The sequence below is a fragment of the Pipistrellus kuhlii genome, unplaced genomic scaffold (assembly GCF_014108245.1).
Source record: "Pipistrellus kuhlii isolate mPipKuh1 unplaced genomic scaffold, mPipKuh1.p scaffold_m20_p_24, whole genome shotgun sequence".
In the NCBI taxonomy this organism is placed as follows: domain Eukaryota; kingdom Metazoa; phylum Chordata; class Mammalia; order Chiroptera; family Vespertilionidae; genus Pipistrellus; species Pipistrellus kuhlii.
Window position 1 is genome coordinate 730,648 of NW_023425523.1, and position 15,311 is coordinate 745,958.

At 59.5% G+C, this 15,311-nt stretch overlaps 1 protein-coding gene across 4 annotated transcripts in view; it reads right to left on the bottom strand.

Moving 5' to 3' along the window:
* The window catches only part of CARMIL1 (capping protein regulator and myosin 1 linker 1), a 57,820-nt gene extending 50,999 nt beyond the window's left edge, over positions 1–6,821 (bottom strand). The window contains exons 1-2 of one of the 4 annotated variants that reach the window (XM_045586776.1): positions 6,411–6,821; positions 4,212–4,309 (exon numbers count right to left, since the gene is read on the bottom strand). In XM_045586776.1, coding sequence (XP_045442732.1) covers positions 4,212–4,309; positions 6,411–6,450 — 138 coding nt within the window. In that variant the 5' untranslated portion in view covers positions 6,451–6,821. The remainder of the gene's footprint in view (positions 1–4,211; positions 4,310–6,410) is intronic. The other 3 variants (XM_036453110.2, XM_036453108.2, XM_036453109.2) reach the window with 3 other exon arrangements.
* Between the last annotated feature and the right edge of the window lie 8,490 nt (positions 6,822–15,311).

The window sequence follows — 15,311 nt, forward strand, 5'->3', positions numbered from 1 at the left end:
CAGCCCCGACAAAGTCCAGGGTCTAAGGCCGTTCACCCAAGTGGCCCCGGAAACCGCTGACTGGGCTCCTGCCACTTCGACTTGAACAATAAACTTGCGAAATGCGCGCACACTCTTAAACTACCACTGCTTTACGAGCTCCGGGGAAAGTTATGTTTTTATTTGGTTTTTTTTAAATATTGATTTCAGAGAGGAAGGGAGGGGAAAGAGAGATAGAAACATCAAGGATAAACCCAGCCGGCGTGGCTCAGCAGTTGAGCGACGGCCTGGGAACCAGGAGGTCAGGGTTTGATTCGGCCTGGGAACCAGGAGGTCAGGGTTTGATTCCCGGTCAGGGCACAGGCCCGGGTTGTGGGCTCCATCCCCAGTGGGGGGCAGACAGGAGGCAGCCGATCCATGATTCTCTCTCATCACTGATGTTTCCCTCTCTCCCTCTCCCTTCCTCTCTGAAATCAACAGAAACACACATTTTTGAACATTATAAAACAGCTGAGTGACGATGAGGCTCAGTGAGAGTGCGGGGCGTGGTATGGGAGGGTGCTGCCCTTGGGGACGGGCGCTGGCATTGGGCTGTGACGCTGTGTCTCAGCTTCACACGGTAGCGGAGACAGGACGAGGGAGTGAAGGCTCCCTCTGTGTTGTTCCTTATAACCCCACGTAACCTACAACTACAGAAAAGCAGAAAGTCCCATCTTAAAAGAATTCGTCAATTAAAAGGCATGTTTAAAAGTCTGGGTACTGCCCTGACCGGTTTGGCTCAGTGGATAGAGCATCGGTCTGCAGACTCAAGGGTACCAGGTTCGATTCCAGTCAAGGGCATGTACCTGGGTTGCAGGCACATCCCCAGTGGGGGGTGTGCAGGAGGCAGCTGACCAATGTGTCTCATCAATGTGTCTAACTCTCTCTCCCCCTTCCTTGCTATAAAAAATCAATAAAACCTATTTTAAAAAATGAAAGTCCGGGTCCTGACAAAAGTGGGTGGAGATCCAATTAGCTGATGGCAGAAGGGAATACGCGTCTCAGAAACACAGGAACACAGGACAGGGCCCGAGGGCCGTTCCCGGGACGGCAGGCCTCAGGTGGGAGCCCACGCCAGCTGGCCAGGCCGCTCGCCCCCCTCCCCCCACGGCCATGGGGGCTCTGGACCAATCAGCTTAGGGAAGACGTATCCTCTCCCTCATCCCTAGAAACCTCACAGGTGTGTTAGCGGCTGGGCACGCCCCACAGCAGCCACTGGTTTATCTCGAACATCCTGATGGACAAGCTCAGGTGATCCCTGGGCACGTGGGCACCTGGTTACTTTGCCCAAAGGACACGGCGGGGACTTGGGGTCTGTTTGGTGCATCCACGCTGCTATGAGGCCTTCCTGGCCTTGGGGAGAATGAGCGCCACCCCTCAGTGGAGGCGAGACCACCCTCCCCCATCCCCACCTCCCCACCCCCGCTTCTCAGGGCTTTCTCTGCCCGGAGTTTCCCATGCGCTCAGCGCTGTGCTCAGCAGAATTCACTGTGTCCCAGCTAATCTCCAGAGCCAGGGCTTACAGACCCATACAGGAGCAGGTGCTACAGGGAGAGCGGACTGAGGGCGACATTGTTGCAAACTGGGGGCGACATTGTTGCAAGGGGCTGGGCAGGGGAGAGCAGGTCTGGCTCCAAGGCCTTCAGCGCTGGGCCCACTTCCTCCCGGAGAAGGGAGGGGGGATGGAGGAGGGAGGAGGGAGGGGGAATGGCAATGGACACCGGTGTGGAGAAGGCACCTGTCTAACCTGCCCCACCTTTCACCTGCACTTTAGCCGCCAGGAGAAGAGGGAGCCCTCTGCCCGGGTCCCTAATACTCGGAGCTCACCCCCTCCCCCTCCCCCTGCCTCCAGGCCCAAACGGTTCCCTTTGTTCTGGACAGGCATCTACCCTTGGCTGGCTGACCCACTCATCGGTGTGGGCCTCCACCCCCCTTTTCTGGGAGTCACCCCCGACCCTCCGGCTTGAGTTAGGGTCCCTCTATGAGCAGCGGTCCCCGTGTTCAGGGCACTTGTCCCAGCGCTGCCTGTTGGCCTGTGTGCCTTCCACTAGACTGAGCTCTGAGTCCCATGAAGGCACTCTCTATCCCTCTCTCTTCCTCTCTGTAAAAAATCAATAAAATATATCGTACAAAGTGCACATAGTTAGAATCTACATGCACTCTGTGCATGCTACGTGTCTGCCACACAGTAGGTGCTCAGAGAGTCAGGAACAAGTTAAAACATGGATCAAGGAGATCAAATCAAATAATCAGGGATGCCGATCTGTCTAAGACCCAAGTCTCCCTGATGAAGGCTGAAAATCCGCAACCTCAGAAGGACCAGCCAAATTCTTCTTACTCTGAGCACATGACAAAGCAGGCAGGCTCTGCGTGAGGCACAGCTGACTGTTATTAACTAGTCCTTAACTAGCCGTTAACTAGCTGGGTGACCGGAAGCAAATTCCCTCAGCTCTCAGTCCTTCCAGTGAAGTAAGCAGTGCTGGCCCCACAGGGCTGCTGGGATGGAACAAGGAAATGCATAATTAAGGGTTCCGCCCACGGCCTGGCCTCGCTGCCGGTCAATGTTCAATAAATATTAGCTCCGATGGCCGTGAGCAGAAGGAAGGAGAAGATAAACCCTGAGCAAAAGATAAGCTGGAAATGGTGTAAAATCTCCTGGTGGGAGAACGGGAAGCTAGTAACGACATAAAACCCTCCTGGCTTTGCAAGGACCACCCTGCAGGAGGGGAGGTGTGCAGGGGAGACACAGACTCAGGAAAGAAAGCTGGAAAGTACCGGGCCGGCTCATTCGTGACCTAAGGGCCAACAGGAAGTCAGAAATGCCAATGACAAGGCAGTCCCCAATGTCTCGTGTAAGCAAATGAGTAACTGGCTTTCTCAAAATTCAGGGACTCCTAAATCCACAACCTAAAGGCGGCTAATGCATAGGCTGTCCTGCTCAAACTTGAAGCTAGTGGGGTTGTGAACATTTTTTTTAATATATTTTATTGATTTTTTTACAGAGAGGAAGGGAGAGAGCTAGAAATGTAGATGAGAAACATCGACCAGCTGCCTCTTGCACACCCCCTACCAGGGATGTGCCCGCAACCAACGTACATGCCCGTAATCGAACCTGGGGCCTTTCAGTCCGCAGACCGACACTCTACCACTGAGCCAAACCAGCTTCGGCAAGGGACCGTGAATATTTCCCTTCCCGCCCGTACAGGGACACGTTCCCGCCAGGACAGCTTCCGCGGGGACTCGAGGACCTGCTCAGAGTCCAGGTCCCGGGGACCATCGCTCACATCCTGGCGCTGGTGTCATTTCCTTACAGCCTTCACCGGAGCCAGCTGAGGTCAAGAAGGACCCCCACACCCATTCTCTCCCCCCCCCCCCAAAAAAAAAAAGCTTGGCATTGAGTACTAAAATGACGCTAACTTCATTATAGTGCCCAGCTGTGCCCAGCGAGTCCCACCCCTCAGCCCCCAGCAACGTGGCCAGAACCCCGAGGTCCATCTCAGCCCCCACAGGCGCCGCCCCCAGCGGGCACCTCCCGCCAAGACACCAGAACACGGCGGCAAAGGGCCACCTTCTCCCCATCCCACTCCTCACCCACGAGGCGGACGCGGGCACCGCCTTTGGGAAAAGCTCATTCAATCCCGAGCCGACCCAGGCCATTTTGTTTGAGGAAACCTCTTCCTACATCCTCACCAATCAGACCACACACCACCACCACAGCGATGACCGGATGGTCCACCGCGCATCCCGCACTGCCGAATAGGAAAGTAGGCTCGGGGGCCAATGGGAAAGCTGGCTGGAGGAGGGCCAATGGGAAAGCAGGTTCGGGGGGCCAATGGGAAAGCAGGCTGGAGGGGGGGCCAATGGGAAAGCAGATTCGGGGGGCCAATAGGAAAGCAGGCTGGGAGGGAGCCAATAGGAAAGCAGGCTCAGGGGACCAATGGGAAAGCAGGCTCAGGGCCTAAACATGGCGATGCTCACAACTCCACCCCACAAAGCACCGCTGTGGAAACAGTCCGGCCCCTTCCACTTGAACTTCCCGCGCCCCCTCCGGGGACTCCAGGGCAGCACGGTCCTGGGGACTTGTGAGCCAAAGGTGAAACAGGACCAGGGCCCATGGCAGCGAGGCGGTCCGGAGGGGGGCCCGCTTCCGCTTCCGCTTCCGCAGGCTTTCCCGAAAGAGCCGGAGCACTTACCAGCACCTTGTTTTCAAGCTTGTCCCCTTTCACTTCCAACCTGACCTTCTTCTTCAGGGCGATCCTGACCTTCCTGCCGAGGACGTCCTTGATGCTCTCTGGAAGAAGGCAGACTCGTCAGCGTCCTCTAGTGACAACAGCGCCGGGGGCGGGGGCGTTTGGAGGAGGATTTGGGTGTTTTGTTGCTGTTTGCCTTCTGTAAGGTATTTGCTTGTTTTTATATATATTATTGGTTTCATGCCCTGGATGGTGTAGCTCAGTGGATAAGCATGGGCCTGCCAACTGATCAATTCCGGTCAAGGCCACGTGCCTTGGTTGTAAGTTCCCGGGCCCTGGTCAGGACTCATACAGGAGGCAACCAATCAGTGTGTCTCTCTCACATCAGTGTTTTTCTGTCTCTCCCTCTCCCTCTCCCTCTAAAAATCAATGGAAATATATCGAGTGAGGGGGCGGGAGGCAACAGACCTGGAGGCTTGAGAGAGAAGGGGAGGCCTGGCAATGTAGATGGTGGTAGGAAGGTCTCCCTGGGACTCCCCATGAGCACCCACCCTGGACAGCCACGCAAGACAGCTTCCTCCTCTGCACACAGTATCCAAGTCTCCCCTCCCCGAAAACTCCCTCCTAAACACCTCCTGACCCCTGGCCGTGACCCTCCAGGCCTCAGAACCTCTCACCAAAACCAAGTTCCCGACCTCCGGCCTCTCAGCCCCGCCCCCGCCCTACGCAGAGTGACCCTTCCTTAGGCCCTGCACCTGGTCTGGGGGCTGCACTCCTTTGGGGATGTGCCCACACCTTGCAGCTGCCACTCAAGGTCTCTCGAGTGTTCTCAGCCTCTCTCTGGGGTCCCAGGGCCACACTCCCTGCAGGCTCCGCAGCTGACTGGGAAGTTGGCCCTCCCCCCCCACACCCCCACCCCTTAGGGGCCCTGGTCCCCTCTTCCCGGGACCTGGGACCTCCACGGGCAGCTGGGGGCCCCAGCGCTTCCTCTTCGGGGCCGGGTGTGGGGGGGTGTGGGGAAGGTCCCGGCCTCCAGAACCGGACAGACCGCTCGCTGGCTCCCCGGAGCTCAGGGAGCTGATTCTTATCTGCGGGCCCGACGCCACCGCCGGACAGAGGGAGGAGGCGGGGGAGAGGCGGGCGGAGGGAGACTCCAGACCCGAACGAAATCCGTGCACAAGCAGCTCCCACTCCGACCTGGCGGCAGCCCTTCCGGTCAGGCTCACCTGACAGAGGAGCGCACACATTCCACACATCTCACACCACGCACGCCGCCGCAGACTCCCCAAAGTGCGGGGACTAAAGGGGGGCGGGGAAAGGGGGGGCGGCGAACCCCTCCTGGGCAGGAGCCGGAAGGACACCCGCAGGCCCGGGCGCCAGGAATGGGATCCCGGGGTTCAGGTCCCTGGGGCTCAAAGCACACGCACCCACAGTGCAACATCACACAGCATCACACAGGCGCACACACACTCCATACATCACACACGTGTACACACTACGCCACGCACATGCAATATACCTTACACACACTACATCACACACACACACACACACGCACTGAACCCCTGGTTTCAGAGCGGCCCCCACCACATTCTACCGCTGCCGTCTCAGCCCCCACAAAACTTAAGTCGACCCCAAGGCATAACACGGAGCCCCCACCGCTCCCCACACGGAAGCCCAGGCGCTCGGGCGCGGGCACCAGGTGCCACGCAGGCTCCGGGACGGGCGGGCCCAGGTGGTTCGTTACCATGAAAACCGGGCTCCGCGCCCCGCCGGCTTCCGCCCGTCCGCGCAGCCGGTGACCCTTTCGCTCCCGGCGCCCAGCCCAGGCCCGGCCTCCCCGGCGGAGTCCGGACCCCAGCCCGCGCCCCTCCCGGGTGTGCGGGTTGGCGGGTGCCTCCGGCTGGGACTCCGGCGGGCGGGGGGGGACCTGCCGACGGCCCCTCCAGCGCGCCCCGCGCCCCGCACATCCCGAGGGGCCCGCGGGCGGGCGCGGTGAGGGGTCCCCTCGCCTCCGCAGCTCCGGAGACCGGGCACCCACCCCGCCGCCGGCCTGCACCCCCTGGCGGCGGCCCGAGGCGGCGCCGGGCGTCCGATCGCCCCCCGCCGGCCTCCCGGGACTCGGCTCCTGGGCGCCAGACGCGAGCGAACTTCCCGGGGATCCCGGCCCGGGCGCCGCGCGAGGACCGGGCGGGGCCTCACCTGTCAGCTCGCGGGGCACCTCGGCGCCGTCCTCGGCCATGGCTCCTGCGCGGGGACCCGCCGCCCGCGCTCCCCGACCCGCGGCTGGAGAGGCGGTGCGGCGCGCGGACCGGAGGCGCGAGGAGGCGGGCCGGGGAGAGGTGTGGCCGCGCCCCCGACGCCCTCCCCCAAAAAATAAATACAAACAAGTCAGCAGTGGCCGATCGGCGGGAGGGTCGCGGTGCGGCTACATGACGCCTCCGGGCAGCTCCCGCGGCGACGGAGGGGCTGATGGACGCAGAGCCCGGAGCCGCTCCGGCCGGGCCGCTCCGCCGACCGATCGGCGCACCTACGGCCCAAGGTGCGGGCGGAAGGCGCGGGAGGCGGGGGCGGCGCGGCGGGGCGGGGGCTCCCGGCGCTCCCGCGGCTTCGCTGGGCGGGGCAGCGCGGCCGCCTTCCCTCCTCCTCCTGCGGCGTCTCCTCCTCCTTCTCCCTCTTTCCTCCTCCCCTCTCTCCTCCTCCTCCTCCCCTCTCTCCTCCTCCTCCTCCTCCTTTCCTCCTCTTTCTCCTCCCTCTCTTCTCCTCCTCCTCCTCCCCTCTCTTCCTCCTCCTTCTCCTCCCTCTCTCCTCCTCCTCTCCTCCTCCTCCTCCCTCTCTCCTCCTCTTCCTTCTTTTCTCCTCCTCCTCCCTCCTTTTCTCCTCCTCCTCCCTCCTTTTCTCCTCCTCCTCCCTCCTTTTCTCCTCCTCCTCCCTCTCTCCTCCTCCTCCCTCTCTCCTCTTTTTCCCTCTCTCCTCCTTTTCTCCTTTTCCCTCTCTCCTCTCCTCCTCTCCTCCCCTCTCCCCTCCTCTCGGGTCTCTTTCCACTTCCCCAGAGCGGCCCTGCGCCGTCCCCGGGGCCTGGGCGTCCCGGCGCCGGTTCCCGCGGGGGGCGCACCGGGCGGGCACAGCCGGGACCTCGGAGGTGGCGCCTGGGCCCGGGTCCCAGCCTCGCTCCCACCCCGGAGCCTCGCGCCTGGCGGGGCGCGCGCGGGCCCGGGCGCCCCCTGCTGGCTGCGAGCGGGACGCCGGGGCCGGGGCCGTCGCCCTCGGGCAGAGCTCCGGGCGCTGGGAGGCCGCAGGTGCCGCGCGGAAACCCGCCGTCTGGGCTCCGGGCTCAGCCTCCCCGCGCCCTGCGGCCGTGCCATCCCGGCCGCGGGATTGGCTTTCCGTCCGGCGCGAGGAGCGAGGCGCCAACTACGTGGCGCGCGGGGTTGCGGACGCGGGAGACAGTGCCCGTCACTCGCGGGACCTCCGTTCACCTGGAACCAGCGCGGGGATGGGGGCCATCCTCCCTCCAAGGCCCCCGGGCTCCACCCGCACAGAACGCGGCCCGGCACCCCGGGGGCGCCTTCCGGCCGCCTTACTTCCTGGTGGCCCGCGGGGTGGGTGGGTGTGTTGAAGTTTTACTGATTTCGGCGGGGACAACGTCAATGATGAGAGAAAATTATCAACCGGCCGCCTCCTGCACGCCCCCTGCTGGCGATGGAGCTCGCAACCCCGGCATATGCCCGGACCAGGAATCCAATACCGGACCCCGCGGTCCGCAGCCTGCGCTCCACCCAATCAGCTGCCTCCTGCGCACCTCCTACTGGGGATGTGCCCGCAACCACGGTACATGCTCTTGACCAGAATCGAACCTGGGACCTTTCAGTCCGCAGGCTGATGCTCTATCCACTGAGCCAAACCAGTCTCCGCGGAGAGCCACATTTTTTTTTTAAACTTAAACGTCTTCTAATGCCACTCCTTCAAAACAGACTCGCCCAGGCTGTTGTATTTTGTGGAAGAGCCACACCTAAGGGGGCAAAGAGCCGCCTGTGGCTCGAGAGCCACGGTTTGCCGACCATGAGGCTAGAGCTCACGGCCTCGGTGTGCAGCGGGTAGACCACCTAAGCTTGCCTGACCGCCTCCATGAGGTTTGCACACGACAAAGCCACCTGATGTCACGTGGTCTGAGGATGTACCCCCATCGTTAAACGGTGCCTGACTGTATGTGGAAACTCCCTGCTGCCCAGTTTCTCTGTCAGTCCAAACCTGCTCCACAAGTAGTGTGTCACCTCATAGTAAACATGAATTCACGCCCGAGGAGGAAGACAGGAGACAGTAGCAAACAAGAAAAGTCGCCATATGGGCCCAGCCAGTGTGGCTCAGTGGTCGAGCACCGAACTATGAACCAGGAGGTCACGGTTCAGTCCCAGTCAAGGGCACCCGCCCGGGTCGCGGGCTCGATCCCCAGGATGGGGCGTGCAGGAGGCAGCCGATCAGTGAATCTCACCATTGATGTCTCTTCCCTCTCTCACTCTCCCTTCTGCTCTGAGGTTAGTAAGAATCTGTATTTTTAAAGCCCACATGTGGGAAACTGGAGAGCCAGGGGAGGGACGGTAACTGACTTACCAGACCTGGGAAAGACACCGTTGGAGCCAGAGGGAAGAAAGAAAAAGAAAAGAAAAAAAAGAAAGAAAAAAAAAAGCCAGCTGATGGCTGTAGCAGAACCCACGGCAAAGCTTAGGAACTAGACTCACAGTCTCTGAATGCAGACCCGCAAAACGCCCGGAGAACGGGAACAGGGGGCATGGGGAAGGCACACAGGGAGTCCCACCCTCCTCCTTCGGCCCTTCTCCACGTGCACAGCCCCGCAGCTCCCACCCCGCACAGCTGCCCCGGGTCACAGGCTTACCCTTTGGCGACATTGAACCCGGGGAGGGCGGAGGGGGTAAGGGAGAAGTCACCCTCAGGGAGAAGAGGGGGCGGAGGGAGAAGCTCTCTCCTCCAGGGAAAGGCCCTCACTCCCCTCCCCGCCCGGCTCCCCAGAGCCCAGCACACAGGCAGGTCCATGCTTCCCAGCAGCCCAGCGGGCGGGAGAACTGCCCTCCGAGTCGGCTGTCCCGAGAACAGCCCCTGTGGCCGTTGGCCTGTGGGGTTTGCCCCGGACAAAGCCAGGCCACTCCCTCACGTGAGCCCCAACCCGGGTCAGCTTTGCTGCGCCTCCTGGGAAACACGGACACGCCAGGAGCACTGACAGGTGAGGAAACGCCTCCCTAAAGAGCCAGGGAGCAGAGCAAACCAACCCCGACGAGGAACCGAGAAGAGCATGGGGATCGAAAGAAAGCTTTTTTTCTCTTAATGAGAAATATCTAACAGGTGTTTGTTTTTATTTTAATTTTTTTAAAGTCAGATTTTTTAAATATATATATATTATTTTTTTTTTACAGAAAGGAAGAGAGAGGGATAGAGAATTAGAAACATTGATGAGAATCATCGATCAGCTGCCTCTTGCACACCCTCTACCAGGGATGTGCCCGCAACCAAGGTACATGCCCTTGACGGGAATCGAACCTGGGACCTTCCAGTTCGCAGACCGACGCTCTATCCACTGAGCCACACCGTTTTCGGCAGGTGTTTGTTTTTAGAGAGAGAGTGGAAGGGAGGGGGAGAGACAGAGAAATGACTAGGGCTGGGATGCAGCTCTCAAGCCAGGCGTGTGCCCTGACCGGGGGTCGAATGGTGACTTCCTGGTTCATAGGTCGATGCTCAGCCCCTGAGCCACGCAGGCAGGGCACGGCCAAGCCGCTCTCAGAGGCATGTGAAAGGAGCCTGGTCCTCCCACCCGCCCCTGAACCCTCCTCCATTCCCTGGCTTCCCTCCCCCGTGTCGTTTCTAGACGTGAGGTAGGCGAACTCGGAGGCTTTTGAATTCTGAATTCTGGCTCATTCTAGCCGAGTCACTCCGGGCGTCTTGAAACAATTGTCTCCTCTCTCCAAGAGCCATGAGCTCGCTTTCCCAGAGCCCCTGGTACGCGGGCTGTCTAGCTAGGAGCCCCCTTCGCCAGCCAACAACCCCCTGACAAACGGGAAATCAACAGACAGGCCACACAGCGACGCCACAGAGAAGGCCTGGGTTCAAGAGGTGGCGGTACTTCTATTTATCCCCAAATCCAATATGCTGCTAAATAAAAAATAAAAAATAAAAAAATAAAGACTACTACTGCCCTCTGCTGGTGGCCAGCAGAGTTGACCCGCTCCTGCTTGGGTTGCACCGAGTGTGAGGATTCCGACGCTCGTTAGCGCCCTCTGTCGCCCAGTGTCTACAACAGCGCCTGGCACTCAGGCCCTCACAGCAGGCTGAGCGCTCCTCTCTCCACACTTCCCCTTATCTCCTCCACCAGCAGGTTCTGCAGACGCGGTTCCCAGGAAGGCCACAGCCGCTTTTAAAAACGAGTGTCGGGTCCTGGCTGGGTGGCTTGGTGGGCCGGAGCGTCGTCAGGTAGACCAAGGGGCTGCAGGTCCGATCCCGGTCAGTCGTGGCTCCTAAGAGAGGCAACCAATGGGTGTTTCTCTCTCCCTCCTTCCCTCCCGCCCACTCTAAACACCAGTAACAATCACAGCCCTGGGCAAGGGTTAGGCAAAAGAGGAACCTGTCAGCACCTCTTCGGTCACAAGAGAAGCTCCGTTCCCGCTGCCTTCCCGGCCGAGGGCACCCGCCGTGGTGCGGCTGCGGCTCAGTCAGGGCTCAGCTTCTCTTAGGTGTTGTCTCCCCTTCTTCGGGAGATGCCCTCTGAGGCTCGCAGCCCGCACAGCAGGAAGGAGCGTGACGGTCTGACCCTCTACCCGCACTGCGCAGCAGGGAGAACCGTGCTCCGGAAGTGCCTGCAAAAGTCCTGAGATGTGCGAAAGCGGTTTGGCTCAGTGGAGAGAGTGTTGGTCTGCGGACTGAAAGGTCCCAAGTTCGATTCCGGTCAAGGGCATGTACCTTGGTTGCGGGCACATCCCTGGTATGGGGGTGTGCAGGAGGCAGCTGGTTGATGATTCTCTCTCATCGATGTTTCTAGCTATCTATCCCTCTCCCTTCCTCTCTGTGAAAAATCAATAAAATATATTTAAAAAAAAAAAAAAAAAGTCCTGAGATGCGCCAGCCAGCAGGGCTCTGTGGTTGAGCGTCGACCTATGAACCAGGTCACAGTTCAACTCTGGTCAAGGGCACAGGCCCGGGTCATGGGCTCGATCCCCAGTGGGGGGCGTGCCAGGAGGCAGCCGATGCACGATCTCTCTCATCACTGATGCTTCCCTCTCTCCCTCCCTCTCCCATCCTCTCTGACATCAATAAAAATATATATTTTTTTAAAAAGTCCTGAGATTCACTGCTGGCTTAGACACAGGCCCGCCTGCGACCTGGTCACCCCAGCCGCTGCGATCGGATGCCCTCTCTGGCCCAGTGCCTGTCCCCTGTCCGCTCCTGCAGCTGGTCTCCATTGCAGGCAGAGTGGGGACTCTTGGCAAAGGTTAAACAGAAACTGAAGGTCAGCCAACAGGTGGCCATATGGTGCTCAACACACACACACACACGCACACACACGCATACCACACCAGCCGCAGCAACGGAAAGCGTAACGGAACAAATGAACACTCGTCACTCACAGAGTGCATGAGAGCCACAGCTAGAAGGAAGACAAGGACCACGGAACTCTGTGGCTTTAGTTTAGTGGCACAAAGCGCCTGAATGATACAGCCACGGGGGTGGGGTGCGCTCACCTGTGCCACAGGAGGTTCTGGATGAAGGACAGCGGGCCCTTCCGCACGTGAAGGCTTGTGACACCAGACGTTAGCCACGGCGCAAACACTGTGGCCGGGGTCCCGAGCTCCTCCCACGCCTGTGACCACACAGGCACCACCACTGCACGTGGCCCTGCTGCTTGGCTCGTCACTGCCCGGACAAGAACATCGCCCGGGTCGGGGGCCGCTGGGGGTGGGCAGGCCCCGTCTGGGAGAACAGAAGGGACGCCAAAGCGTGAGAACACGTGTGGAGCCCGGGAAGGGCCGGGTGGAGCCGTGGGTGGCGTGTTCTCCGCGCCCAAGCTCCCTGGACACAGAAGGGGGTCCCTGAGCTGGAAGGACGGTCCAGCCCCCGCTTCTGGCCAACAGCAGGCAGCAAGGTCATGCGGGACCAAGAGGCCAGTCTCCTCTGTAGCAGGTCACTGTTGTTTTCTCCATTTTCGCTCTTTAGAAAAAATGGAGCCAACAGTCGGAAAAGCAAAACCCGACGAATTCTTAATTCAAACCGCAATGCACTTCGCGGTTCTGAAACATTTTTAGACGATTTTTATTTATTTATTTATTTATTTATTTTTAAAATATATTTTATTGAATTTTTTTACAGAGAGGAAGAGAGAGGGATAGAGAGTTAGAAACATCGATGAGAAAGAATCATCGATCAGCTGCCTCCTGCACACCCCCTACTGGGGATGTGCCCGCAACCAAGGTACATGCCCTTGACCGGAATCGAACCGGGACCTTTCAGTCCGCAGGCTGACACTCTATCCATTGAGCCAAATCGGTTTCGGCATTTTTAGAGGATTTTTAAATTCCAACTCCCAGCCAGATAGGACGCAGATATTCCAAAATAAACATTGTACGGTGGTGCGCCCTGCCAGTGATGGGGGGGCCCTGATTTCTTTATCAGCCCAGAAGCCAAGGTAAGCCCGGCACTTACAATCCCACCAGCACGCCCACAGCTCCGAGACTTCGGGGAGACAATTTGTACATTACTTTCCCCAGGGATTGAAAAGTACATATTTTTATTGATTTCGGAGAGAAAGGGAGAGAAACATCCATGATGAGAGAGAATCACTGATTGGCCTCCTCCTCCACGCCCCCTAATGGGGATGGAGCTGCGACCTGGCATGAGCCCTCCCTGACCAGGAATCGAACCGCAGCCTCCTGGCTCACAGGCAGACGCTCAACCCCCGAGCCTCCAGGCCGACCTTCGTCCTCCTCCTGAGATCCAGCAGTTCTCTGCTGTCACCTGCGTGGCCTCACTTCTTCCCCAGCTGGTTCTTTCCTGCCTGCGTGCCCCCACACACCTGCGCGCTTGCCCTCTCTCCAACCGCGGGCTGTTTCCTGTGCCGAGCCGGCACAGCCATGGGCGAGCCTGAGAGGGGGCGGTGACGGACTGAGAAAAGACAGACAAGGGAATAAAGCTGGGGAGACAGCGCCACGGTCTGCAGGCCGAGTCTTTATTGCACAGCAGATCCCACGGGGCAAGGTAAGGGCGTGGTCAAGATGGTTACAACGTTCTGGCTGGTTTGAATCTACTCAATCCCACGCACCTGGTCAAGCTTTGTTAACTGGCTGCACCTCCTGCAGCCCATTTCACGCACCCACGTGGGGCCACGGGTTCAGACCGTAAGGTCAGGCTCACAGCCACTGCCTTTGGCTGTTACCGTGCCCTCTCATGAGTCCCAGGCTGAACCTGTCCAAACGCTGTGGCCACTCTCCACAGTTGCCATGACTTCAACCAAAAGCCATGACGTCATCTTTTGGCACAACTTGCTCCAACACCCAGTCCTGCACGCACCCCCACCTTCAACTCACACCCGGTGTGCAGCCACCCCATACCGCCACGCCACCAGGACGACGGCAGAGGCCCCCTGGCAGGAGGGGGCGTTTGTCCTCAGGCGGCCGACAAGGATCCGCCAGTCCCCAAACAGTCCCCAAAGCCTTAAAGCCGCTGGCGGGGCGCCGGTTTGCAGTCAGGGGTGCCGGGGTGCAGGGCTTTGCTGCCATCTCGCATCTCAGGGCCCCGCTCTGGAAACAGGAAAAGCCAGAGAAATGGTGGTTTGAAGGCGCCAGGGAGGTTTCATTTTCCCGGATCAGATCTGTTCTCCTCCTGAGCCTTCCCCTCCCAGGGCCGCGGGGCGCCGGCGAGGACTGCAATGGGTCGGTGCGGCCGGCAGGTGGCGCGAGAGACCACATCCCCCGCTCGCTGGCTCCGGGGCGCCCTTTCTGGATCCTTCCGGGGAGGTGGGGCCAGGGGCCCGCCGCTCCCACGCAAGATCCCGCGCCCCTGGGGAATCCAAGCAGAGGGGCGCGTCGCCCAGGCCCCCAGGGGTTCCTGGGAAGCGCTGCACACCCCTAATCTGCAGAGCAGGAGGTTAAAACTTAGTTTTGGGCCCTAGCCGGTTTGGCTCAGTGGATGGAGCATTGGCCTGTGGACTGAAGGGTCCTGGGTTCGATTCCGGTCAAAGGCACATGCCTGGGTTGTGGGCTCCATCCCCAGTAGTGGACTTGAGGGAGGCAGCCGATCAGTCATATTCTCTCTCTCTCTCTCTCTCTCTCTCTCTCTCTATATATATATATATAAATATATATATATATATAAAACTTAGTTTTGGGGCCGAACTTGAAGCAAGGATATTTTCTTTCCATTGATTTCCAGAAAGTGGAAGAGGCGAGGGGGAGGGAGGGAAGGAGAGAGAAACACTGATGTGAGCAGGGATGGAACCTGCAACCCGGGTACGTATGTGCCCACCTCCAGCCTTCCCTGGGGGAGGAGAGGGGCCGTGTTCTAACCATTGAGCACGCTGGCCAAGGCTGGAAACAGTTTTAAATATATGTTTGCGATTCCAGAGAGGAAGGGAGAGGGAGAAACATCAGTGATGAGAGAGAATCCTTGTTTGGCTGCCCCCTGCACACCCCACACTGGGATGGAGCCTGCAACCCAGGTATGTGCCCTTGACCAGAATCGAACCCGGGATCCTTCAGCCCACAGACTGACGCTCTATCCACTGAGCCACACCTGCTAGGACTCCAATCCTCTCTCCTGGGGGCCCAGCTCTTGCTCTCTCTGGCCCCCCTCCCTTCCCTGTTCTAACTCCAGCCATTGGCACACGCCTAACACTCATCAACCAGGTCACAGTGATTGGTTCCTGGAGACCACGTGACCCAAGTTGAGCCAATGAGAGGCAGTCCTGGGGTTGGGGCTGGGATGCAGGCGGGGCTCGCCTGCCTGGGGCGTTGCTAGGAGACCTGGGAGCTGCTGGGGACCACTGAGCAGGAACCTGCACCCAGAAGCCAAGCTGACGAATGGAAGAGAGACCTCCGACCACGTCCT